General features: G+C 50.7%; 2 protein-coding genes across 2 annotated transcripts in view; one reads left to right on the forward strand and one right to left on the reverse strand.

Moving 5' to 3' along the window:
- Positions 1-1,832: 1,832 nt before the first annotated feature.
- On the forward strand, positions 1,833-24,639 carry KCTD3 (potassium channel tetramerization domain containing 3). Its single transcript, XM_090263531.1, has 18 exons — positions 1,833-1,943; positions 5,805-5,858; positions 6,154-6,199; positions 7,706-7,779; positions 8,353-8,411; positions 8,687-8,767; positions 9,265-9,408; positions 9,789-9,879; positions 12,304-12,494; positions 14,440-14,555; positions 15,613-15,700; positions 15,832-15,948; positions 16,183-16,353; positions 17,877-18,032; positions 20,974-21,070; positions 22,865-23,049; positions 23,127-23,265; positions 24,059-24,639. The coding sequence occupies exons 1-18, from the start codon at positions 1,858-1,860 to the stop codon at positions 24,597-24,599; spliced, it is 2,436 nt and encodes an 811-aa protein (XP_090119657.1). The 5' UTR covers positions 1,833-1,857; the 3' UTR covers positions 24,600-24,639.
- The window catches only part of USH2A (usherin), a 462,824-nt gene continuing 456,238 nt past the window's right edge, over positions 19,698-26,283 (reverse strand). Inside the window, exon 72 of the mRNA XM_090263490.1 lies at positions 19,698-20,092. The gene's annotated coding sequence lies outside the window, so the exon portion shown is untranslated. The remainder of the gene's footprint in view (positions 20,093-26,283) is intronic.

The raw sequence follows: 26,283 nt of genomic DNA on the forward strand, positions 1-26,283 counted from the left end.
CCCTCATCTTCAGAAAACCACCGATCCATCTGCTTTCTATGACTACAGCCTGGCTTCCATTATCTAGAACTGTATATAAATAGAATCACACACTATATACTTTGTTTGTTTGGCTTCTTAAACTTACTTTGGCACTCATCCGGATTCTTGTGCGTAGAAGTAATTCCTTCCTCTCTACTGCAGAAGAGTCCACTGTAAGGGAACCAATCTGTTTATTCATTCCCCTGAGGGTCAACAGTTGCGCTGTGTTTGCTTCTTGGCTTTGGCAAATCAAGCTGCTATAAATATCCACGTGAAAGTTTTTGTGGGAATGCATGGTGGGTTGATGGCAGACCCCAGAAGATGGGACCAAGTAGTAGTTCCTGAAGCCTGTGAATGTGAGCACCTCCGGAGACAGAAGTTTGGCAGATGTAACTAAGTTAGGGATCTTGGGGTAAGATCATCCTTGACGTAGGGTGGACCCTAATATCCAAGGAGTGGCGTCCTTCCAAGAGGAAGGAAAGGGAGATTTGACAGGCAGAGAAGGGGAGGGCCACCTGAAGAGAGTCTGAGACCAGAGTGGTGAGTCTACACCCTGCGGGGTAAGACTATCCCAGGAGGATAAAGAAGACCTGTCGTTAAGACAACATAACAATCGAAAACATTTCTGCCACTAAGAGCTGAACTTGGAAACACCCGTTTTTAGAGGAGAAAACTGAGAACGGCCAGAAGACAAACCTCTCACAATAACCGACTGAACAAGCAGATGGAAAATCCGTAAAGATTTGAACGACACTGTCAACCAGCCTAACTGGTTGGTCTGAACACTCCACTCAACCCCAGCAAACCGTCCACTCCTGTCCAGTGCTCACGGGGCATTCACCCACGCAGGCCTGGGCCTTCAGACAGGGTTCAGCTCCTTTTTAAAAATTCAGGTTGTACAGATTATGCTTTCTGGCCACAGTACCTAGTTTTTTCTTGTTTTCTGTTTTGCCCCTTCTTAAAAAGCAAACAAACAAAAACCCCTGCTGGGCTGGGAGTGGAGGTGGATGAGACTGTATGTTCAGCACCGGGTCCAGTCCGAGCTCTAACGAGGCTCCGATCCAGTCGAAACCTTGATACACCCCTTAGGAGTAACCCTTGGGGACCCTGAAAACCTGCCCCACATCCCGGACGCGGGGGGCACACTGGGTGCAGCCTGGCCGCCCCCCGGCTGGAGGGAACAGCTCCTCTTCCCCCCGAAGCCGGGGCCAGAGCCTCGGCCTCCGCGCGCTGGGGACGCCGGGCCCTCGCTCGGGGCCGGGACTGAGCAGGTGACCGCGGCGCGCAGGGTCGCGCGGGACAGGTTTGACCCCCGATCACCCGCCCCGGCGCTGTTCCGTGCAGCCGCCGACCGGGGCAGCTGGGGCGCTTTCCCGGCCGCTCCCGAGACGCACGTGGAGATGTTCCCCGGGCGCCCCGCGCACACAGGGGCGCGCGGCCGGGCTCCCCGACTCCTGGCGCGGCCGCCGCTCATCGCAGGAGGAGGGGGGCTGGGACCCCACGGCGCCCGTTCCCGGCCTGGCCGTGCGCAGCCCCGCGGGCCGTCAGGCTCCGCCCCGGCTCTCCTGCCCCCGCCCCCGGCCGCCCGCCCCGCCCGGGTCCTCCGCGGCCGCGGCGGCGAAGGCTGAGCGCGGCGGAATTTTGTCCCCAGCGGCGAGCCCTCCTCCCGCGGCGGCAGCCGAGCGCGCAGGAGACGCCCGGGCCGGCCCGGCGGCCTAGTGGCCGCGAGACGTGGAGGCCGCGCCGCCGCAGCGCAGGGGGAGGAGGGGGGGCCCCGCGCCCCGCCGCCCTCGGCCGCCGCCGCCCCCGGGGGCCCGCGCGGGGAGCGGCGCGGCGATGGCGGGCGGGCACTGCGGCAGCTTCCCCGCGGCGGCGGCGGCCGGCAGCGGCGAGATCGTGCAGCTCAACGTGGGGGGGACCAGGTGGGTCGGCGCGGCGGGGCCGGGGGCGCGGCCTCCGGGGATGTGGGGGGGCGGTGGGGGCCGCGGGGCGCGAGCGGGTGCGGGGCCGCGGGGCCCCTCCGGGCGAGCGCGGCGCTGGGTCTCGGCTGCGTGACGTCTGCCCCGGGAACGGACGGGCTCTGGGGCCTCGTGGGGCCTCCGGGAGCCGGGCCGTGTCCCGCGGGACTGGTGCCCCCCCGCAGCGCCGCGTCCCTGGTCCCTGCCCCTCCCAGGGGCGCCCGTCCGTCTGTCCGCCCGGGAAGGGCGCACGCAGGACCCCCGGCCGCCCGCCCCGGCGGGGGCTGCAGGGCGCAGGGCGCGTTCACCGTCGCCGAGTTCCCCGTGGCCCGGGCCTGCGGGATTGCGCAACTTTTAGGGCAACGTGGCCCGAAAGCTCGCTGCGCGCACACGGCTCCGGGAGGCGGCGGCCGTGGGCACCGTGTGGCGCCCTCGTGGGAAACAGACGCGCGGCCCCTCTGGCCTCCGGCCTGGCTCCCCCCGTCCGCCTTTTACTGAGCGAGTCGGGGAGAAACACCCCTTTTCCCCGCCCGTGTGAACTGACCGTGGCTTCTGAGTCGGCCTCCGAAGCGGGCGTTTGCCGGTCCCGTGGCAGGACCAGCGGCTGAGTTTCCGGCGGTGGGGAGTTTGGGAACGTAGCGTCTTTTGCTAGGCGCGCATACCTTCAGGCTGTTAAATTATGGTTTTAAACCAGCAGCACGGAAACAGTGTGAATCAGTGACAGAATGTTTTAACCTTAAACGTTACTTAGGTTTCTAAGTGCCCTAGAAAATGGAACGCAACGAACAGTAACTCCCCGTCCGTTCCTTGCTGTGCAGAGACCAGCCTTGAGGAAGGAAAGATTCGCTCCCTAGAGTAAGAAATGGACCCTTTCCCGAAGCCACTGGAAATCGGGCAGGGTCGGCAATCCGCAGAGGGAAGAAGGGAACCCGTGCGGGTGGCTTTCCGTGCGCGTCCCTGCCGAGAGGAACCATAGCCATCTAAAACCGGCCCACCGGCTTCTCACGGCCGGGGGCCGCTGATCCCCGTGTCCCCACGAATTCTAAGGGGCGCGCGGCTTTTTGATAAAAACGAAACAGTGCCGTTATTTCCATACGTTGGAAGTTCATGGCTTCATAGTGAGTGGACTCTTGGCAACTGCTTTAGAATTCAGGGTACACATTTAAATCACGGAAGGCAAGTTCTCTTGGAGCGGGAACATTCAATTTTTTGTCTCACTGCTTCTGAAACCTGATCAGGTTCTACATTTTTCTAAGTGATGATATTCGCAAAGACTACAAAACTAGTTAGATATGTTAGAAAGAAGTAGAAAGACAGATGAAGGCTGTTACACAGGAATGAGAAATAAAGAAGAAAAGCCAGACGTTAGATGCTAGGAGGTGATATTTCATGGTAAGCGACGTGGCCTATATTCAGAAGCAGCAGGGAGTGTTCCTAGACTTTTCTTGAGTGACTTTGAATCGCAGGCTCTTTGCATCATTTTAGAGCTGGGAGGGATCAAGATGCCATCCATGCGTTGTCCAAAACACAGGTGAACACAGTCACTGTAAAGGGAAGCCCTGCTGGGATGGTCCCTGAAGGTGAGAGACGCCACACCGTCCGGCGAGCCATCGGAGACAGAGCCCAGCCGGCGCCAAAACTGCTGAGTGCGACTCTGTGGCAGCACGTGCCCCGGGAAGGGCTCGTTTTTTTAGTCTCAAAAGAAGCGAGATACAAAATGGACAAAGTCAGTGAAACTAGAGAAAAGACCCATTTTTGTGATTGATTTAACTTCGGGGTTGATTTAGAAAAAGAAGATGAGGTTTCATTTAAAATTGTTAATATTGTTTACAAAAAACAAAACAAAACAAAAAACAAACACCTAGTGAAGTGAAGGAAGCCCAACATGACTCCATTTGTGATTCAGTCTGTTAGCAGGAGGAGGATTTGAGGCCTCCTGAGAGAGGTCTGGGACCAGCCGCTGGGGGGGGGGACGCAGGCTTCACCTCTAACTCGCAGCCACCTTGGGCAAATTATTTTTTAGTGCTTGGTGTCCTAAAATCTAAAGGGACAAGGATAGAGCCAGCCTTCCTGGATTGCTAAAGGAATCTGAAGTAATGGATGGGAAATGCAAGGGTTATTGGCATTACCAACAGTAACGTTGCAGAATAAAGAAATCGTTTTAACGTGATTGCTTCCAAGTTAATTTAGTAGGAGGCGGGCAGCATGGAGTGTCGGTGTGAGCATGCTGGTATCTTTAGTGGTACTTCTGTTGCGGCCAGGTTGCACGTGTCCTTTGCGTGGTACACTGCGGGTGTGAGTTAAAAAACAGAAAACACTTCCATGTATGTTGCAAAGAAGTGCCCTTGTCCTGTAATTTTAAGTGTTGTGGTTCTTATGAAGCTGAAGCCGAGTCGGACTGCACAGCCATTCTCGGCGGTGCAGATAGACTCTTAAGAAGCTACACCATCGTCTCTCGAGACGGACGGCTGCCGACGACGGTTCTTATGAGGTCATATTTGGAACCAGCTGAAGAGCTCTGTTTTTTTCCCTAACTCTTGTTTGAAAATTTAAAAAACAAACAAACCAAAAAACAAACAAATGGCGAGGGTGAAGGTCCCATCCCTCTGCCCAGAAATTCCTGATGGCTAAACCCAGCCCCAACTGCTGATGTTAAATGAAATGGTTACTATGACTTCAAGCAGACCCCCGTACTTCTCTGTTCCTTACACAAAATTGGAGTTATTTGGCAGGCATTCTGCTGAGCCAGCAGCAGTGAATGTGAAAGGTCACGCAACCCATGACAGTGATTCATTTCTGCAGTGGCCCAGGGACCCTCCAGTTTGCCATGGGCTGGATTTGCTTTTATTTATTTGACCAAGTCAGTGTCCTGTGCTCAGCTGTACTCTCACACTTGGGAAAATATGCCACGTCTTCTTGAACAAACTGTTGGGCCCCTTCCCTAAATCTGATCACCGGGCGCAGGAGCTGCCCTGAACGCTTTAAGGGAAATATTCAGACAAGGCTGGACTGGACAAGCCCAGGATTTCATTCTTGGTCCTGTTACTTTACATCAGTTACTGATACTTTCGTCCCAGTCTGTGACACTGTGCTTTGGTGAAGTTCCCTCCATTTGTGGTAAGCAGCAGACTGGGTCACATGTCAGTTAACCTCAGAATAATGAACGATATGTTTACTGAGTGACTCTTTAAGTGAACGAATACAATTGCCAGTTGCCTAAGACTGCATATGAAGAAGAAAGTGCTAAATGCATTGCGTACAATGGAGTGACTCTGAGCTCAAAATGAAATATACAGGATAGACGATTTGGAAAAGCCATTAAAGAGAAAGTAAAGCCTGAAGCGTATTAAGGAAGGTGGGTGGGACTTTGATTATGGGGTATCACAAGAGCTATGTAACTGAGATTAAAGAACACTAAAATGGCAGTGACGGTGAACTTTGGGAGCACCAAGTGCCCTCTGAGAGGGGAACGCGGTATGTGTTGGGGAGATGGAGCGGGGGCTGAAGGTAATTCTGAGGTTCGGTTGAGAAGGTTAGATTTGGTGGGATGGGCTGGTTCTTGATTGTTTGGCAGAAGGCAGGCTGGAAAGTATGTCCAGGGAGTAGCGAATAGCGAGTCCGTTGTTTGATTTTGTTGAGAGCTCTGAATAATCTGAACTCTGAATTGAAAGAAATGTAAAAATATTAAGGGTGATGAATATAATTGATATGGCTATCGCTTTGCAACAACTTGTAAATCATGGGCCAGCATGTTGGATCCGTTTAACTAATGTGGGAGTTTCGAATATATTCTCATTTATAATACCAGATTCTTTTCAATTGCAGATTCAGTACCTCAAAACAGACTCTTATGTGGATTCCAGATTCGTTTTTTTCCAGGTATTTCATATAATTTTAGTATTTTATCAAAATAGTAAAATATTTTCTTGTCTGTTAAATTAATATTTTTTATTTCTTGAATAAAAAATCTTAACTTTTAAAATAGAATTTTGATTTGATTTGCACTGAATAAAGCTTCCTTCTTCACTGCAAAAAGAAAAAATGATTGTTTTAAAATTTAACTTTGGAGATAAGATGGCTCACTTGTATTGGTCATTGACATTTGATAAGGAATTAAGATATTGAATTGTGCTCAGATTTAAACCCTAACGAGCTTATTGTTAATGACTTCCAGTTTGCTGAGCGGAAGAATTTCAACACTTCGAGATGAAACCGGTGCTGTGAGTATAATAATGTGTGTGTGTGTGTCCAGATCAGATCGATGCTTATATTGCTCTATCCTTATTATATAGTGACTCTTAGAAGATAAGAAAACGAATTATTTTAATAACCGCTAAATAAAAGTACTTGACGTTTATTATGTTTTCGTCATACGTAGAGTGTTTCTATATTTCTAGAGGAGAACTTTGTAAATGGGGAATACTACATGGAGCAGTGGAAGCGTTCACGGTACGGGATAGTATGGGATGTGAGTTTACACTATCAATAGAGCAAATAATTTTAGTCAGCAATTAAAACTTTAACAGTAAATGGATTAACATAAATAATAAAATATTTTAATATTGCATTAAAATGATATAAGATATTAAAAGTTAGTAAAGTCCTACTACTTTGTTTTAAATTGTATTTTGGAGAATAACCTCATGGATTTGTACAGCCCTAGGGGCATGCAGGAGGTAAAGAACTATTATGTTTCAGTACAAAAGAAATGGGTTTATGCATCTAAAAAGCAGTTACAATGTGTATAACAGCATGTAGAGTAAATGTCTCCTACTCTCAAAAGCAGAAGGGCTTTCTGTGTGTTGGCAGCAAAGTGACCACAGGTGTCTGTTTATAAGCTTTGGTGACATTGGAAGATGAAACAATGCAGCAAAAAGCAGGCGTGCCCGTTTGAGATAAATCAGTAATAAGAGCTCCACAAACCTTTGGTGACTCCTCAGCTTCAGGCTGGGTCTAGTAAAAAGAATACCAAGAGTTTATGGACGTCATTCATTGAATATACATAATTTAGCATAGTACAGACTTTATTTGTTACTGTGCCCCCTGCTTGACTGGCATGGTCAGTTTTGATTAGAGCTTTTATAATTGATCCGAAATGGTGTTGATACACAGTCCTGTAAAAAGCTATCAATTATGTATTTCATATTTGTGAGCCTTTTGTCTTCCCCTTACGTATCCCGTGGTGCTGTATCCGATATTTAAGAGGAACTGTTTTGTCTTCAGTCCTTCTTCCCCGCCCTCGACACCATTCTTGTCCAGTGTTGACAACAGTGGACCGTGTTTAATCTTCGTGTGTATCGTGAAGGTACATTGTTCTGTCAGTGACTCACACATAAATCACGAAGTATGTGAGTCAGAATCACTGTCACCAGTAATCAATAATCAGGTAATAGGAGAAAGTATCACGCATAGTATTTTCAAAGTATTCATTAAATTCCAGAATATATCAGCTAAAAATGTGCCCTCAGTGTCCCTTTTACCAAAGATATCAATAAAGAGATGAGAGCATTGACTTACAAAACACTGTCTTCCTGCAGATTAAAATATCAGTCCGATAGCTCTTGGGGGGGAGAGACTCTACCGTATGAAATGCACAGGGTTGTAACCGCATCCCAGGGAATTAAGTATTTCCGTAATTCAGTCTCTGTTCCCTAAGGTAGTGTTACAGGTACTGAAGTTAGAGGTTGTAGTTGGATGTGGAAAATAAAACAACTCATCATTTACAGATATTTATCGATAGAGATCCCGCAGCATTTGCACCCATTTTAAATTTTCTTCGGACAAAAGAACTAGACTTAAGGTAAGAAATACATCCTTTTAAATAAATTCTGATTGGTGGGTATGTTTTAGGTGTATTTTATGAAGGAAAGGTTTCTTGTACACTAAGCTTTCTCGAATGAAACTCATGGATAGAGGCCTTGGTCTGAATTCTTACCAGGAAGCTACAGTCTAATTTGTATTTTATTGTCCTTTTATTTCATATATTCCAAGTGAATTTTTAGTGAGGATTTATTAATATGTTATATAGGCTTTAAAATTACAGTTGTTTACTTGAGCTGCGTCTTTATAATATTATGATAAAAAGTTAAAAGTCATTAATGGCCTGCAAGAGTGATTTCCACTCTTTGCCTTTTGAGGTGCTTCTTGATCGTGTGCGTGTGCTGACCTTGTAGAGCCCCTGTCTCACCTCTGTGTGAATGGTTTGAAAGGAAGGGAGTGACTTCGTTGGTGTGCAGTGTCACTTAGACTTTGTCACATGCCGGGAGAAAGGAGGCTTCCGGCCGCATTAAGCACCTGTTACCTCTTCCTTCTGCTTCAGATGCTGACCCGCGTTGCCACTGTTAGGAGACTCACGGCCTTTGTTTCTTTGTAGGGGAGTGAGTATTAACGTCCTCAGGCACGAGGCCGAGTTTTACGGAATCACTCCATTAGGTGCGTGCCCCGGTGCGGTCCCTCGGATCCGGCCCTTCGCTGGGGTTTCCCGAGCCGCGGGCCCTCTGCCAGGCTTGCTCTTCCAGGGGCTAATTCTTCCAGGGGCTAGTTCAGCGCCAGCTGCGGATGTCCTCCGGGAAGGGGAGGCCGCGGGCTGGGGCGACGGCCCTCCTCCTTCCCTCCCCCGCTGTGACGAGAAGGGGAGTGGGGCGCCCGGGTCTGTCGGGGCGCGGGTGGGTGTCCGCGCGCGCTGACCTGTGCTCTGCCGTCCGCAGTGCGCCGGCTCCTGCTGTGCGAGGAACTGGAGCGCTCGTCCTGCGGCAGCGCGCTCTTCCACGGCTACCTGCCGCCGCCAGGTACGCGCTCGCGGTCTTGCCTTTGGCATCCGTAAGCGCAGCGGGGGCGGGAGGGACACTTGCACCGAACAGCAGCTCAGTCGCCGCGCAGGCCGGAGCAGGGACGCGCCAGGCCGCAGGCCGAGAGCTGGGGGAGCTCCGTGGCCCCTGCCACTCACGCCGCAGACGGGGACGCGTGGCCCGTTCCGTGGGGCGCTGTTTGTGCCACCGGACACCCCCCGGGCTGGCCTCGCCCTGGCCCTGGGGAGGGCGCTGGATGTCAGCATCCTCTGTGCGGAGCCGGGAACTCTGCGGAGGTGTCGGGGCGCAGGACAGGGGCCGGCGGGGCGCAGGTCCTCTGCACCCACTGCGCGCGCAGCGTCCCCTCGCCCTGGGCTCCGCGGGGTCCGGAGCCGGGTTTCGCTCCAGCAAAGACCCCATATTTGTGATTATTATGATGTGAAATTTCAGATTGTTCTAGGTGAACTTAGAAATAAATGTCTGTCTTTCCCTTGCAGCTATTCCCAGCCGTAAAATAAACAACGCGACAAGACCGTCCTCCGATGCCAGGAACGGGCTGAGCCCCGCAGACGCAGAGGCGCGGGGCGGCGGTGGCGGCCAGCCCGTCCTGCCTGGGTCCGGAGAGGAGGCGGTCAGGCTGGGTGAGCCCCGGTTACTTCGGTAGAAAAGGAAACATCTGCATTTCAGCGCTTGCGGATACTGAGTATTTATAAAGCTGTAATTTTTGCCTTGTTTTGGTTTTTAATCCAGATTTATTTCTATCGCATACAATTTTTATTTCAAAAAGTATGTAATGTTCTACTTGCTCTAAATCCGTAGTGCGGGGGTTGACCGACTTTTTACGTAGAAGGGCCGGGTGGTAAGGATCTCAGGCTCCGCTGGGGCCGCCCCTCTGCCCTGGCGCGTGGAAGCAGCCTGGTGCGCGCGGGGTTGCGCTCCCGCAAAGTGGCACCTGAGCAGGTGGAAGCCTGGGACTGGCCGGCACCCAAGATGGAACCCAGTTCTTTCTGTGGATGCGCAGGGTTTCCTGTGGACCCACGCAAGGTGCTGATAGTCGCCGGCCACCACAGCTGGATCGTCGCTGCCTACGCGCACTTCGCCGTGTGCTACAGGTACCGCAGCTCCACTTTTTAGGGGGTGGGGGTGGGTGGGGGTCTTAGTAGTTGTGATTTCGTACCCAGAGATTGAAGAGCTGTTTCTGTCCGCCGTCACATGTCACATTTCCCTGCGTGTCTACCTACGTCCGCATGTCTTGATTAGATTCAGCTTCTGTTCTCATCGCTAACTTGGTCAATGCTGCCGATAGGTAGCCTTACTGTGTCTGTTTCCCAGACAGTCTGAGCTGTGATGTAATTCAGGTATCTTTAAGTTTTTCCGTCTCGCTTGTTACAAATCCAGCTTCCAAGTCACTTAACCATTGTCCTAAGTGACTGGGCGGGGTTGCTCCATGAGCCTCGTGGTTTTCTGCCTGCGTTCCGCTTGTTTGCATCCAGGGCAGCGAGGTCAGGCTCTGCGTTGACGTGATGGGCGTGGTGGGGATGAGGGGTGACTACAGTGTGAGGCTCACAGAGGGAGCTTGGTTTTCCTGATCCTCGCGTCCTCAGAAGCTGAAAGGGGAGGAGGGAGGACAGGACCTTAGTTCAGAATCGCTGCTGCAGGGAGGGCGTCCGTGACAGAGAGTAGTGTAGACGCACAGAGTGGCTCGGAGACGGTGGCTTAGACTAAGGAGACCATTTAACTTAATTGCTGAAAAGTCAAAGAGTGATTATTCTGTCACGATTGTGTTTAGTTAGTTAGGAAGAAACAGCCACGATAGATTAAAACTTTTGTGGTTTAGATTCTGTACTGCTCCTATGGAAAAAATACTTCTGTGGAAAATTCTGGCGCAAACATGTCTTTCTTCTTTGTGTTCAACTTTTTAACTTCCAAACTGCAGTGAAGTTACATATCTTCCTGAGTTAGGTTCTGTGGTGGTGATGATCATTCTCAAATATGCTATCCCGATTCTTTTGCTCTTTTCTGCCACCTTGATTTTACGATACCCTAGTTCCGGTGGAGAATAACTTGCAGGCGTGATCTCTGTAGAAGACTAGATGGCATCTAGTGTTACTTCTGTTCCTCAGTTAATGATCCCAACACCACACACCATGTCACTTAGCAGCTCCTCACTGAACACGGATAGGAACCTAGCGTCGGTCTGCGTCCCGGTCTGACAGTCCCTCAGCATCTACGTTTGAGGTCTCGGTTTGTCAGTTTTTAAAGTTCATTAGACAGCTCTTTCCATTTGTTTACCTTAACACAGAAATCCCACCTGGTGGCTGAACAGGGTCATTACAGGTCATTCCATGCTTAGGAAAAATTGGTACATTTTTCTATATGAATTGCTTTGAAGTTAATTAAGGAAATCATTCAGCCTTGAAATCAAGAAGGCGCAATTTTTTGTCAGTTGTAGCTGTATTATTTTGGCATACATTTTAAAAACTAAAGTGATTTCATTTTAGGTCCTTAGACACCCGTCCTTTATGGGTACCCACGTTTGATTTTGAGTGAGAGTGGCAGGTAGCACATAAGGACACTTACTTCCTGTTCTGTCCATTCCTTCCAGGTGAGGCAAAGGGACGCGCTCTAACTGTTCACCTCCTCAGTGTAACTTTAAAACTAGGCATTCCACGGTTAACCTTCAGGTCATTCATTGTCGTGACTGACATTTGGGTAGCTTCTGAACACATCAGGGCTGCCATACAGCCACTCAGGGTACATGTCTCAGGGACTCAGGGTAGGGAAGAAAACATTATTAAAAATGACAGGCATGTTTATCAGAAGTTAATATAAGAATGCATTAACTATATATTCATTCAACTGCAGATCTGAACCCTGGTAAGCCTTTACTTATGGGGAATTAATAGGCCCATAAGGTTTTTCATTTAGAATGAAACCTTTAAAATCCAATCCTCAGAGAGGGGCTCCCAAGACCCACTTTTTATTCATTCGATTGTGCCAAGACATTGGGTGGGATACGTGGGTTAATACTACATCACCCCCCTATTTTAGTTTGCTTGGAGAGACCAGTATTTCAGGTACGGAGAAGCAATAGATCGAGCACATATAGCTTCAGTTAGTAATCAGATTCAGTTATTATTATTAACTGAAAGTGATAATATCCTAAAACTCTGATTGTTGTTGACTGTTCCTGCCCATAAAGAATGACAGTAGCATTTTTTTGTGGAGAAAAGTGAAAGGTTCAGGCTCCTTTTTTTAAGTTGTTAATGTTTATTTTAGAATGGGAGGGCTTTTCTAAATTATTCTTTGCAGAAATACGGAGCTCTGATCTTTTTAAGTGGTTTTCATTTTGTATGTATGTAAATAGATTTCAGAAATGATACTCTGGATTTGTAGATGAAATATACCAACACGGCTTGGTATTTGACGTCACAGGAGGTAGCTCGGTGGTGGTGGTGGTTACTGTTTGCTGGCACCACACTGGGCCGGGCTGCTTTGCTGCCGCTGAGTGCCTGTGTGTCCCTCTCCCGTGACAGGATCAAGGAGTCTTCAGGGTGGCAGCAGGTGTTCACCAGCCCGTATCTGGACTGGACCATTGAACGGGTGGCTTTAAATGCCAAGGTGGTTGGCGGCCCCCATGGAGACAAAGACAAGATGGTGGCGGTGGCCTCGGGGAGCAGCATCATCCTGTGGAGTGTCCAGGACGGAGGGAGCGGCACTGAGATCGGTAGGAGGAGTTCTGCACGCGCTGCGCTGGCTGGTGTGCCCTGTAGTGTCCTGCGGCGTCACGGGGGCTGCCCATGAAGACCCAGGCCGACCTGCACTGGTAGTTAGCCAGAGCTGCGCCGGCGTCGGCCCAGGGTCCAGTGTGACAGAGAAGCGGTCTGGCCGAGGGAACAACTGATGTTTAGGGAGGAAGGGGAGGCTTCCCACCGCTTTGCGCCCCTGACCCCTGCCCGACAGACTGGAACGGGGAGGGCCTGCTTCTTGCCCAGCACGCTCTGCGCCGGCCTGCAGCTGGCAGCAGCTGCTCGTGGACCACGCTCCAGGTTCCCGCACGTTCCCCACACTTCGAACATTTCACCACCACGGGTGCTTGTGGCCGAACAGTGCCCACAGAGGGTCTCGGTGACCGGACCCGCTGGTGCCGAGACGGGACGAATAAAGGCACCACCAGGTCCGTCCACATCTGTACGCTCACGTGTCCGTGAGAAGGCAACACCGTCCCGCGGACGCGGTGCGGTCGCTGCCGCGCCTCTGACTCAGCGGCTCCCTGTGTCCCTCAGGAGGGCCGAGCTGCGCCTGCTGTCACGGCCCTGCCCCCTCCGTGTTCCTGCCCCGGCAGGGGCCCGGGCGTTCCTGCCCAGCGCGACGTCCGGCCTGAGGGAGATGCCTCCCGGCTGTCTCGTCTGCAGGGCCACAGTCCGCTGCAAACGGTTCCTGGCTTTTAGAGAGCTGGCCCATGTTCGTTTACAATGTTTCTTTCTCTTTGACTCTGAATGTTTGTTTTCGGTGAACTCCCCGCTGGCATCCTAGTAACTATTCAAAGATGCTTTGTTTCCTGAGACGATGAGGGATGTTGTTACCGTCTGCAGCGCTGAAGGAGAGACAGTTCTTATTTTACGTGGTTTCAGATCTGCCAGTTGCACCGCCCTCCTCCCTTGCGTGAGCCAGAGCCCTGGCGGCCGGTGCGTGGCCTCTCTCAGCGCGGGGGGCCGGCTGCAGCGGGGCAGGCGTTCACATTTCCCGCTCTGAAGCCTGCGATCCGTTACTCAGTGCGAGGGGAATACAGTCAAAGACGCCTCGGTGCGCTCCTGAGATAACGGAAGTAGCAAAGGCGAGCGATGCTTTCACATGATCGTGAAACTAGTCTGGCTTCTGCGGAGGGTCTTAGAGAACCGCAAGGACTCCCAGACGTACTTGGAGAATCGTTGTTCTAGACCATTCTCTTCTCGTCTTTCCCAGCCTTCTCTCCATCCCCAAGATTCAGGTCTCACGCCGTCTAGACGTGCACTGACGTCCTTCCGCCGCCCTCTGGGGCCCTGTCCTTTGGTCCTTGGAAGTTCTAGCTCACGTCCCCAGCTCCATTCCTTACCTCTGTGGGGATCTGCACTTTCCACATCCCTTCCTGTCAGCCTGGGTGCCCTCGCCATCCCCGCCCGAGCACGAGGGCCTCGGTTTCCTTGCGTTTCCCTCGGAGACTCCCCAGCCCTGGCCGCGGCCACCTTGCTGCCCGAGCGGCTGAGCGTGGCTGGAGAACAGAGCTGGACACACACCCTTCCCCCTACCCATGCCCCCATGCCAACACCAGGTCTGCACTCACGACCTCTGCTCTCCAGCGAGCCTTTAAAAGCCTCTGAACTCCTAGTCATCATCCCTGTCAGTCTGTCGCTCCTACTTGAACTTTCCACACCTGGTGTTATTCTCAGGGAGGGACAGAAGATCCGAAGAGCCGTCTAAGTCCCTGCTGTCATACCCGCCCCCCAGTGTCTGTCTGCGCCCATACACTCTTGTCCCGTTTTCTGCTGTGACTCCGTTGCCCCTGCTCTGACGCGAGGTCACAGCTCCTGGTGTAAACTAGGTCTTACCTCCCCGCCCTGTTCCAGCCCTGCCTGCAGGGTCGTGGCAGAGACGGTGACTGAGGAGCCTCTTTCCTTTCTCTGCCCTCCCAGGTGTGTTCGGCCTCGGCGTGCCCGTGGACGCGCTCTTCTTCATCGGGAACCAGCTGGTGGCCACCAGCCACACGGGGAAGGTGGGGGTGTGGAACGCGGTCACGCAGCACTGGCAGGTGAGCGCTCCCGGGGGCAGGCGGCGTTTCTGAAACTCCCTGACTGCTCCAGTTTCAGGCTTCACTTCTTTCTGGATTTGGCCTTGACCTTCGCCCTTCTCCCCACACTGGGGCTGAGATGAGGACACCCCCTTTCCTGCCCTCCGGTGGTGTTACACCCCGATTTTATAGCCTGTTGCACTGTGCGTCTCTGTCTTTTTCTTTCTCACCCACGAGTTTACGACGTCTGCGTTCTGCATCCAGTTCAGTACTGGCTCCCATGGCTTCTGTCTGGTGCCCGAAGAGCATTGGCCTTGAATGTCCCCTGGAGTTTCGCACGCATCTCTGGCCCGTCTCTGGCCCGGCTGCGCGCGGGCAGATGCTTTGGTCTTCCTGCCGCTGCTCCCACACACACTTTGTTTGTTTTCCTTTTGTTTTATAGTAAAAGCCTGCCCTTTGCTCTCCTTTTTCGCACAAATACAAGCAGCTATGAATTTGTAACTAGATTGATTTGCTTAGAAACTGAATTTCTCATTCTGGGACTTGACAAAACAAACGCACGTGAGAACCTATTTGCCTTATTACCATTTCCCAGGAAACAGGCAAAGTGTGCAGGGAGAGAGAGAGCACAAAGAAATGGTAACAGATGATCAAGGGACTAAGTTCTGTCTGGAAATCGGTTGACTTGTGTCCCGGTTCTAATCCTGCCCCTTACGAGGTGACCTTGAGCTGGTCATGTCCTCTCCTGTACCCCCTGGTCATACTTGGCCTTCAGTCCTAATGTGTATTATGTACTATGATCTCAGAATCATGTGCAGAAAACAAGGAAATTCTTATAAATTCTGACAGGGAAGTGCTGCTGTTGGAAATAGCTTGAAATAACAGCTTTAAAGTGACTTTACCTTGATGGTTCTTCAAAATTCCCTGTATGGGGTGTGTGTGTGCGTGTGTTTGTGTGTAAAACGCCCATTTCTAGGGCCTGCTTACAGGGGATATGAGTGTTCTGTTAAAATAATTCTGAGCAGAAAATACAAACTGTCCTTGACACTAACATCTGATGATGATGTCACTGCGTCAGGTTCAAGACGTCGTCCCCATAACTAGCTACGACACGGCTGGGTCGTTCCTCCTCCTCGGGTGTAACAACGGGTCCATCTATTACATCGGTGAGTGCGCGGCCCTGCGACGCGGCCCTGCTTCCCGTGGTTTTAAAAAATGACAGGAAAGCCTCACCCTTTTTAGTTCTAAATAACTGTACTGTTTTAGTATTACCTAATTTTGTTTTTTTATTCTTCAGATATGCAGAAGTTCCCTCTGCGCATGAAGGACAACGACCTTCTCGTGACCGAACTGTATCACGACCCCTCTAACGACGCTATCACGGCGCTGAGCGTGTACCTCACGCCCAAAACCAGTGAGTGCCTGGCCCTGCCCGCCGGGCTCCTGGGTGGCACTGAGAAGCTGGCAGCGCCCGGAGGGGGGTGGTTAGGGTTAGGACAGGCGCACGCATGGGACCGGCTCCGAGACTGTCGGCGGGTCCCCGTGTCTGTGCCGAGCCAGGTCGGGGCCGACGGAGCTCTGAGTCTGGCTCTGCCATTCCCAGCTCTTCTACCGTCACCTGAGAGTCCCCTTCACCTTGTGGCCGCAGGTGTCAGTGGGAACTGGATCGAGATCGCCTACGGTACGAGCTCCGGAGCAGTGCGGGTGATCGTGCAGCACCCTGAGACCGTGGGGTCGGGCCCCCAGCTCTTCCAGACGTTCACCGTGCACCGCAGCCCCGTCACGAAGATCATGCTCTCCGAGAAGCACCTCGTGTCAGGTGAGGGCGGCCGTGCCCCGTGTGGCGCGCCTGCTCTGCGGGGTGCGGGGTTTTACGGCACAGCCTCGGGAGCCTCCGTGACACCTGCTGTGTTGGTGGCGGTGGTGTGAGCGCAGGGCGTGTGGCCAGAGCACCGCACAGCCAGACTTGCCAACTGTTTCCTGTGGGTTTGAAACTTACGTAAAGTGGTCCAAGTCCAGTTCAGCCAAAAGCCAGGAGTGTTTCATGGACGCTGCGCTCAGCGGCATTGTTCTGCCACCTGGTGGCCGCCGGCGTCCCTGTCGTGACTTTCTTTGTTCCTCCTGCTGGTTTCTGTCTTAAGTAAAAACTTATAATAACACAATGAATGCCACAATCGCCCGGTGGAATCACATCACAGAGTTTGCCACAATTTTTAAAATATTTAAATTACTTTCCTGAATCCTAGTAAGGTTCATAGGGAAACCAGGATATTATTTCCCATGAAGCTGAATAAATAGCCTAGAACTAACTAAACATCCTTTTTTTCTTCCCACCAGAAATCTGGCATTCTGAGAATTAAGAATTTTTTACCTAAGTAACTTGTACATTTTTTTTCTTTTTATCGCAATTAGTTAAAATTAAATTTCTTTCTGAAGTTTTAAAATATGCAACCATGGCATTTTACCCAGTAGGAATTGTGTGTATACAATCATTGCTGGATGCTTTCTTGGTATATTTTGAAGTTCATAGCTCATTGCTAATAATATAAGTTTTCTGAAATCATAATAAATGTCAAATTAGTATACTTTTTTATTAAGGCATGCCGCAAAAGTACAGTTCTTGAATTAATGATTTTTTTTTTTTTAGTTTATATTAATGGTGTATTCAGACCAAAAGAGAGAGAGGGTACTTGTTAGCTATATCTCAGTATATGCCCACGTACTATTTACATGAAAAAGTAAGCTAGTTTTGGAGTATGTTTTTAACTGGACTTATCTGATATAAAAAGTATTCTCAGCTGTATATGGAATCCTAATTTTCCTTAATGTAGCTCTGAGTGGGAAAAAATAGCTGGTTTCTAATAGCTTTTTGACAAACATCATGTCATTTTTGATAATTAAGTTTCAGTTATTCCTGGTCAAGGTTGTTTACTATTTGAATAACATAAACAGAAAGTCTATGGTTAAATAAACTAGGCAACTTGTTTACCATGTAGTTTAGCCACAGAGCAGGTTAATCTTTAGTATATTCTCTCCTCAACTGCTTTTTTCTCTTTTAACCTTTTCTACTCTACAGGATACTTTTATAAGGATTCATAGATTTACTCATATACCTTATTATATATTGACAGCAAGGAAAACCATATTCTCTTTTTTTTATTGTCGGCTAGGTGCCAATTAAGTATAATTTTAGGACAAAGATGTCACCTGCCACTCAGAATGTGCCGTGATCTGTTTAGATGTTGATCGCAGTGGAAAAAGTCGAAACTGGTTTAGCAAGGGGTTTGGTCGGTGCTCTGAGGCCCGTGCCCAGCGGCCCCTTCGTGTTCTCTTCTCCCCTAGTCTGCGCGGACAATAACCACGTCCGGACGTGGTCGGTGACCCGGTTCAGAGGCATGATCTCCACTCAGCCCGGGTCCACTCCTCTGGCGTCATTCAAGATCCTGTCCCTGGAGGAGGCGGACAGTCACGGGAGCTATTCCTCCGGAAATGACATCGGTGAGTCAGGGCGCTGGGGGCGTCCTCAGACGCCGCGTGGGCCGCGCAGAGGTGTATGAACAGCAGCAGGCACATGAAGTGAGTTTTAAAGACAACTTTATTTCAGTTAGCAAACTCATTGCAGACAAACTTAGTGCGCTTTTAAGTTCTATAAATACACAAAATATCAGCACCATTTTATAAGTGAGCAGATCTTATTAGCCTTTCCTCTTTTAAATAGTATCTTCCAACGCTAACCATTTTTGTTTATAATTAAAAGCCCTGGTGGTTGTGCATATTTGGGATTTAAACTTTTTTCCTTTCATTGCTTATACTCTGAAACTAAAACTTGAAGCTGTTAACAGGCTGGCCCCCTTATACACGGAGAGTGGTGTTGATGCCACAGGTGACCCATTAGGAAGCAGCGTGACACAGCTGCTTTCCTAGGCTCTGATTTCAGGGAAAGGTGTGAGAACTTAGTTGGATCTGTGTGTCTGAACTTCTGCACACATGTGCGTGCACACACAGGCTTTGCAGAGACAGTCTGTCTCCCCAGGAGCCGCTGGGAAGAATTTACACCGCTTGTTCAGTGTGTCTCACGGTGCTTTGAACGGGTCAGTAGGACCTGTTGGTTAACTAACGTGCCTTTCTGACCATTTTGTGTAATCAGAAATAACAGCACTGATGGAAAATTGGAAGGAGTACATTAGAACTGTTTTATTGTAATTCTTTTGCACGAAACAAATGTGTCCGCCCATAATTGGCTCCCCCAGTGAAGATTTTTAAATAGTTATCTTTAAAAAGCCACATCTGAGAATCGTACCACCACAGCCAGTATATTCAGAAAAGGAAACGCTAGTAACTTTAACATTGCTCGGTGACCCCAGCTCCCTGCGCGACGCTGGGCCCCGGGAGTCAGACTCACGTTGTCGTTTTTCCCGCTCTGTTGAGAGTTAGTTGACAGAGAACATTGTGTAAGCTTCAGGTACAGTGCGAGCAGATGTTTACTGAGTACTGCCGGCCCAGGCATTAGCAGTCCAGTAAAAACGAAGTCAGCATCCCCTTAGAGGAGGGGGAGCATTGGGAACGGAAAGCAGCCAGCAGTATTCTGCACACGGTGCCCACAGTTTGTGAAAGGCCCCCGGGGGGACGGTGCTGGGTGGCCTGTGTGCTCCAGGTGGTGACAGACACTCTCATGTCACCGTCTCGACAGTCTCGGAGGCAGGTGTCTCCCCACTTAGCACGGATGGAAACTGACGTTGGGATGGAGCCCTTCACGGAGCGCTCAGTGCTTGGACTGAGGCCAGGGTGTGCAGGGCTCAGGCTGGGACGTCCCCGGCAGGGCAGGCGGCGCGGAGGAAGGAGGAGCCACAAGGGCCCGGAGCGCAGGGTCAGGACACGTCCAGGTCGTCAGTGGCCGGCGGCTGGTTGGGGGTCAGATCGGGGAAACAGCCCTGTAACACACTCACAAGGAAGCAGGGAGATCTGTTTTTCTTTATAGTTTAGAAAACATCCCAAGAGGCAGCTTCAGCCTAGAGGAGCAGGATGGGGAGTCCCGTTTGCGCAGGGAGGGGTGGGCGGGACCCAGCTTCCCGTGGGGATGGAGTAATGAACGCTGGGGGTGGTCGCGAGAGAGAGGTTGGGAGGCAGGGAAGCTCAGAGCTCCTATTTTTATTGCTCCTGAACGTCATTAAAGAGGGGAGGGGTCTGAGGACACTTGGTACCCTGAAGGACTGCACAGCCGGTGAGGGGAGAGGGGCTGGCGCAGCTGAGGTGGAAGGTGGGACCCGGTGATGGGAGTCGCTTAGGTGAGAAGTGAGTGCAGCGTTCGCGGCGGGAGGAGACCCAGCCCGCAGCCCTCCGTCCTGGGTATTTCACTCGTCACCGCTGCGGGGACGTCCGGTGTCGGGTAGTGACGAGGGTGTCGTTCCTTCTCGGCAGCGTCAGCCTCAGAAGGTTGTCCGGCAATGGGGCGGCCACGCAGCGGCTTCAAGAGGGCGGTTTGGTTCCGTGTCCACTTCGACAGGGGGGACCAGTGAGGGCTTTGGTTAACCCCTCTCTGGCTGCCTTAGGTCCCTCATCTGTAAAATGGAGATAATAACAGTGCATCCCTCAGACGGGCACGGTAGTTAAATCGAGTCATTTGGGAAGCGTTCGCTGTGGCACAGAGTAAATAATATAAATATTTGCCGACTAATAAAGATGTTACGGTTTAACGTATTAGGTGTGAGTCACACAGGATAACTTGGAATATCAGGTCTTTCAAACTTGCGTCGTACATCACATACTTTCGCGAGTAATAATTTGGTATTATTTTAGCTGCTGAATATGATGGAGAGAGGATTAAAATTTTATTTGTTTCGCATTAAAACACTTTTTATTTATAATGTTCAGAATCTTTCTAAAATGGATGGCCCAATTATTTGCCTTGGGAAGTACAATAAAGACAACTGATTTTTTTAATTCTTAGATTGAAAACTTTGCAGGGTACAACAGGCTTCTGAGTAATTAAATTCTGTTTAATGAAGCTGCACTTTATTTTTTAAGATTTTGCACGTTGACTTTAAAAAAAATAAGTAAAATCAATATGGAGAAGTACCTTCCTCTCTCTGCCCCGTTTTTGACGTCGAAAGGACCTGAGCGCGTTCTCAGCAGTAGTAAGCAAACGCAGAGCCTGCGCCTAACGGGCCCCTCCCGGACCCGATGGAGGGAAGTCCTAAGAACTTTGTGTTGCCTTCAGCTTTAAAAGCCTTCGTGCAAAACATATAATTTTGAAACAAGTATTTAAAATTTTAATGCCAATTGAGGTACCACTCTTATTTTGTATGACTGACTTGGAAGGCACGACCACATTAATAGGCGTGAAAAATCTTGTTCTCCAGTGTTAATAATAATGTTGTTTTTGTTCAATGAAACTGTTTAAATTTTCATTTCTTTTGACATTTCCTGTTTTCTGACCAAGGGCCTTTTGGAGAGCGGGATGATCAACAGGTGTTCATCCAGAAAGTTGTTCCCATCACTAACAAGCTGTTTGTAAGACTCTCCTCTACCGGGAAAAGGTAACACTTCATAGACACTTACGTTCAGAGGTCACGTCTGCCTCCCAGAACACACAGCACTGCGTGATGGGATATAGAGATCCGAGTGCTACCAGAGACGTATTGTTGAGAGGGAAGTCTACTCATCCTCCTGGGACTGTTTAACTTCCAGTCAGGACAGTGTATTCGGTGGTTGTCCTACAGGATCTATGTGAGACGTTCATGATGCTGCAGCCTCTTAGGAAGGACCAGTGCACATCAGAGCAGGTGCGGCGGGCAGGCGCCGAGCTGAGCGCTGATCCCCCTAACTGGCCTTGGACCCTCAGCCTCAGCTACTCGGCTCCTCTGAGCCCAGTCCGTTATAAAGTTAAGTTCAGCTGCCCTGGTAGGGTGTGCTGGATAAAATGAGTTAAAAGCATATCACCTATCCTAGGTAGTCCCCAGCTCTCCTAGATGCTAAGGAGAGGTTGGTTTGCTCTTCCTTTTCCGTTCGACTGAAATTTTATTTAAAAAAAATTAATTATAGCCTCAAACAGATTGAGCTCTAACATTTTGAAAACAAAAACTTTGTGCAGGTCAAAAAGTAAGATTCCTATTAGTAGTCATCAAGAAGGTTGTAGATGTTCATATTAACGTGACTAGTGCTGATATTCGTAAATTTCTCAGTTATCACTTCTTCAGCATGGCGTTTCTAATTTCTTAATGTTTTAATAAACTCTTGGAGGTAAATTTATTTTTATCGAAGTTCATTGCAGGTAGTCATAGTAACTATTGAGTTGATTCCAGAAAATTTTATGTATTAAGCCATCCTTTTGTAAGCTTTTTTAAAATTTAATGATGTATATGATGTAGTTAGAGTCCAAATTATTATCTTGAGAAATGTTATAAATCACTGTGACGCAGTGTTCTCTGCGCGGCTGGTGAAGAAGCTGCCTGTTTATTCGAGCTGCTGTGGTGACGTCGCCTCTGGCAACTAGCATTTCATGCCCTGGGTCCAGCTCTGACCGCCTCCTCCGCTGCCGCTCAGACAGCGCGGTGTGCTCACTACCACGCTCTGGCACACAGGTCGCATGATAGCTTCCAGCCCTGCGATGCCAGAGGAGCAGCTGTGTCTATAAAAACAACAGGCAGGAATTACTTGTGGACTCAAGTAGACTACCGCCCAGGAAGCTAGTGGAAGCTTTTTGTTTTAAGTCCCTCGGGTTCTGGAAAGTTAAGGGGATTACCTGGAAGGCATCTCCGTACAGATACGCATTCTTCCTGGGTTTTATAAGTTTTAAATGACGCCTCAGGATCTTTTCTAGCATGACGTCTTCTTGCTTTGTTTCTGTCTGTGACTTCCTCTGAAAGAGTCGCTCATTTCCTACCACGGCTCTCAAGCCTGACTTCAATTTTGGCTGATTTTAATTACTTGACACGTTATTTTGTAAGAGCCTTTTCTCTAGACTCAAAGAAACAAAGTTTGACTTTTGATTTCCGTGGACTTGTTCTTTAAATCTGTGGAGTATTCAGCTATAACTTTGCAAATAATCAATTAATTTACAGCCCCAGCAGGTGTGGCTCTGTGGCTTAAGCGCCGGCCTGTGAACGCAAAGGTCACGGGTTCGGCTCTCACTCAGGGCACAGGCCTGGGTCGCGGGCCAGCTCCTGGTGGGGGGCGCGTGAGAGGCAACCGGTCGATGTCTCTCTCCTCTCTTTCTCCCTCCCTTCCCTCTATAAGTCAGTAAATGAAAAATAACTAGACCAAGAAGTAAAACAGAGATAAACCTCAGCTGCATCAGCGGCAGCGCCGCGTGTCCCCGGCGTCTCTTGCAGGATCTGCGAGGTCCAGGCGGTGGACTGCACCACCATCTCCTCGTTCACGGTGAGGGAGTGCGAGGGCTCCAGCAGGATGGGCTCCCGGCCGCGGCGCTACCTGTTCACGGGCCACACGAACGGCAGCATCCAGATGTGGGACCTGACCACCGCCATGGACGTGGCCAGCAAGAGCGAAGACCAGGGTGGGTCACGGGGGCGCGCGCGCGCGGGCGGGCGGCGCGGGGCGGCGCGGCGCGCTCACGGCCTGTGTGTCCCGCAGATGCCGGGGGCCCCACGGAGGAGGAGCTGCTGAAGCTGCTGGACCAGTGTGACCTGAGCACGTCGCGCTGCGCCACCCCCAGCATCAGCCCCGCGACCTCCGTGGTGCAGCACAGCCGCCTGCGGGAGTCCAGCTCCAGGTGGGCGGAGCGCCGCCGTCCGCCGGCTGCCGGGGGGCGGGGGCGGGGCCCGGGCGGGGTGGGGACAGTGCCCCCCCCACCCAGTTCTTGAACACCTGCCTTCCTACCTGCGTTTTAAATTCAGACTTGCCGTCGCTATTCAGTTTTTTAAAACAATTTTTACTGAATTTCTCCTAATTGGGGTGTCTGTTCTGCCACCAAGAACTCAATCAAAGGGAAGTAGGAGGATTGTGTCACGGCGGATAGTGTGTGGCACGTTTTGTTCTGTTGCCTCGGGGACATGCTGATCAGCTGACTGCACTGTCCGGTTGGTCATTTACTTTTCATTCTGTCCGTGTATCACTGGCGTCCATGCAATGCTCCGTCAGTTGTTGGTGCGCAACACAGTGAGTCGGTACTTACGCACAGTATGCACTTTAAGGCAGTGACGGACGTAAGCACATGTTTGTAGTTACAATACTGAAAGTATCTAAAATCTGAACTTAGGGCCAAACATGGAACGCAGCCCGTTAAGTCCGTGACAGCCTCACAGCAGCAGGTGGGTGTCAGACTCGCGCGTGTCCCTTCGTAGGTTACGTGCCAGTCCGGGTTCTCTGCTGTCACCTGAAGCTGAGGTAACCTGTGTGCCAGCTGTACTTGCAGGAAACCCTACTTGACTGGGTATCTGTTGGCAGCGATAGTTCTGTACACACATGCAAACAACATACAAAGAACTTGAGCACGTCATGTGTTTGTACTGGCGGTTTGGTTCCTGGGACGTGGCTCTGAACTGCAACTTTTGAAACCGTTTCAGCCTCCAGCTGCAGCAGCAGGACGCGGTCCGCGACGCGGCCACCTACGGCTCCCTGCGGCCGTACCGGGAGAGCCCCCTGCTCGCCAGGGCCCGGAGGACCGAGAGCTTCCACAGCTACCGGGACTTCCAGACCCTCCACCTGGGCCGGGACGCGGAGCGCGTGGGCCCGGAGCCCGCCGAGGGCAGGTGCGCGGCCGCGGAGTGCGGCGCGTCGGAGCGGAGGTCCCCCGGGGCAGAAACCAAAGGCGCGTGGGAGTCCGACGGGGGGCCGGAGGCGCACAGAGTCACCGAGGCGTGCCTGGAGGCCAGGAAGAGGCCCTCGGAGGAGGAGAGCGAAACCCGAGGGGAGCTCAGGAAGAAGGGCGGGTTCGAAGGAGGGGGCTTCCTGGGAAGGAAGAAGGGGCCCCATCTGGCTTCGTCTCCCAGCACCTCCGACGGGGGCCCCGACTCGCCCGGCACCGCGTCGCCCTCCCCTACCAAGACCGCGCCGTCCCCGCGCCACAAGAAAAGCGACTCCTCGGGCCAAGAGTACAGCTTGTGAGCGCGCACCGAAGCGCAGTTCTTTTTTCGTTTAAGTATGCGCCCCGATTCCAGAGGGGAGGGGCGGGAGAGGAGCGCCCGTCTGTGGCCTCCCGCGCCGGCCTGACTGCGGACTGGACCCCCACCTTCCGGCCCGTGGGACGGCACTCCCCCCGGCGGAACCCCCCAGCCAGGGCATTTTCTTTCTCCCTCTTCCCTTCTCTTTTTTTTCTTTCTTTTGATACACGCTTTTCCATTAGTGTAGGTATGGACTCTCCCAGACAATACTCTCGATTCCAGAGGAGCTGCGCGTTCCTGCACCCACGGCGTGAGCGCCGACAGGCAGCGCTGAGCCCGGGCGCACGAACACCCCGCCCACGGGGGCGCGGCGGACGCCCGGGAGGCCGCTCGGGGGCTGACACCCGAACGCTGCAACTTAAAACCGGGCTGCGTCTAACGTCTCTTTCACAGAATCGTCTGGCAGATGGAGATCAAAAACTCTCTTGACCTTTTTAAGGATTTTTTTTTTCTTTTAAGGTTTACAAGTACATTTGATACTTTGTAAAGCAAGAGCCCATTTGCACGCGTAGTCACTCCGGGAGCGGAACAAGGTGGGCCCCGCACAGGCAGGACGCATTCCTGGTCTTCGTTCTGCCCGAGACTTTGTCTGGCAAGGTCTTCTTAAGCGAATCACATAATTCTCTGTGGCACTTGATCTCTCACCCCTTCCTGTGATTGCAAAGTGTTTACCTGATATTTAACGAGGTGCTATGTGTGTGAAGGAACACCCTGTCATTCAGAAACACTAGTGACGCTGAGTCTCAGGCTGTGCTGGCAGCAGTGGGGCCGTGGGGTAACCTGAACAGTCGGGCATCTTCCGATCCGCGTCCTTGGATGTCTTAAATCTTGGCAGGTGTCACCGATACTAAGTGCCCAACGTCCATTTCAACTTTCTTTAAAGTTGGAGCAGTTGTCTGTGTTTGAACAGATGAAATAAAAATAATAATCGAGGAGAAAGCGCTGAGCGCCCAGAAGGGAAGGCTGGACCGGTCGCTGCTCTGCTTGTTTCAGGGGCCACAGTGTCCCCCCCCACCAAGTGTTAATAATGACGACACTCACGTCAGCATGTGGCCGTTTCGTTCAGCTTACGAAACTCCAGTTCTGAAGTTTTGGCTGCTGTAACAATGTTACTTTGAATATATTTTAAATCGTAAAAGTAAAATAATTGTTGTTTGTTTTTTTCGTTTAATTTGGAATGATTTTCAAGTTTCTGCAAATAGGGCAATTGTAAATTTAAAGCATTAAGCATTTATTGGTGGAAAATGTATATAATCCCATTCCAAGAAATAGTGAAGTTGAAATAAATGCTTTAAAGTTTACCATTTTATCAGTGGTTTCCTAACTATTCTCTTGTATTTATTTATCAATCAAGTCAAATAAAAATGATTAAGACTATGTGTTTTCAGTTACTTTAGGAGCAGTTAATTACCTGTTTAAAGTACACCTACATGAGTTTGTTCACCTCTTTCCATAATAAAACGGGGGGACAGGGAGAATTACTATGTATGAAAACTAACGTTGTCAATGAAGGAAAACAGCAGGCAAAGTATAAACTCACTATTACTAAGGGTTGTGATTCTCTGTGGAGTCACTTTTGTCACTCCTGTAAAAGCTCGGGGGGCAAGTAAGAAAATTAAAGAAAAATG

Source organism: Furipterus horrens, unplaced genomic scaffold (genome assembly GCF_987537825.1).
Source record: "Furipterus horrens unplaced genomic scaffold, mFurHor1.1.pri manual_scaffold_15, whole genome shotgun sequence".
NCBI classification, from domain to species: domain Eukaryota; kingdom Metazoa; phylum Chordata; class Mammalia; order Chiroptera; family Furipteridae; genus Furipterus; species Furipterus horrens.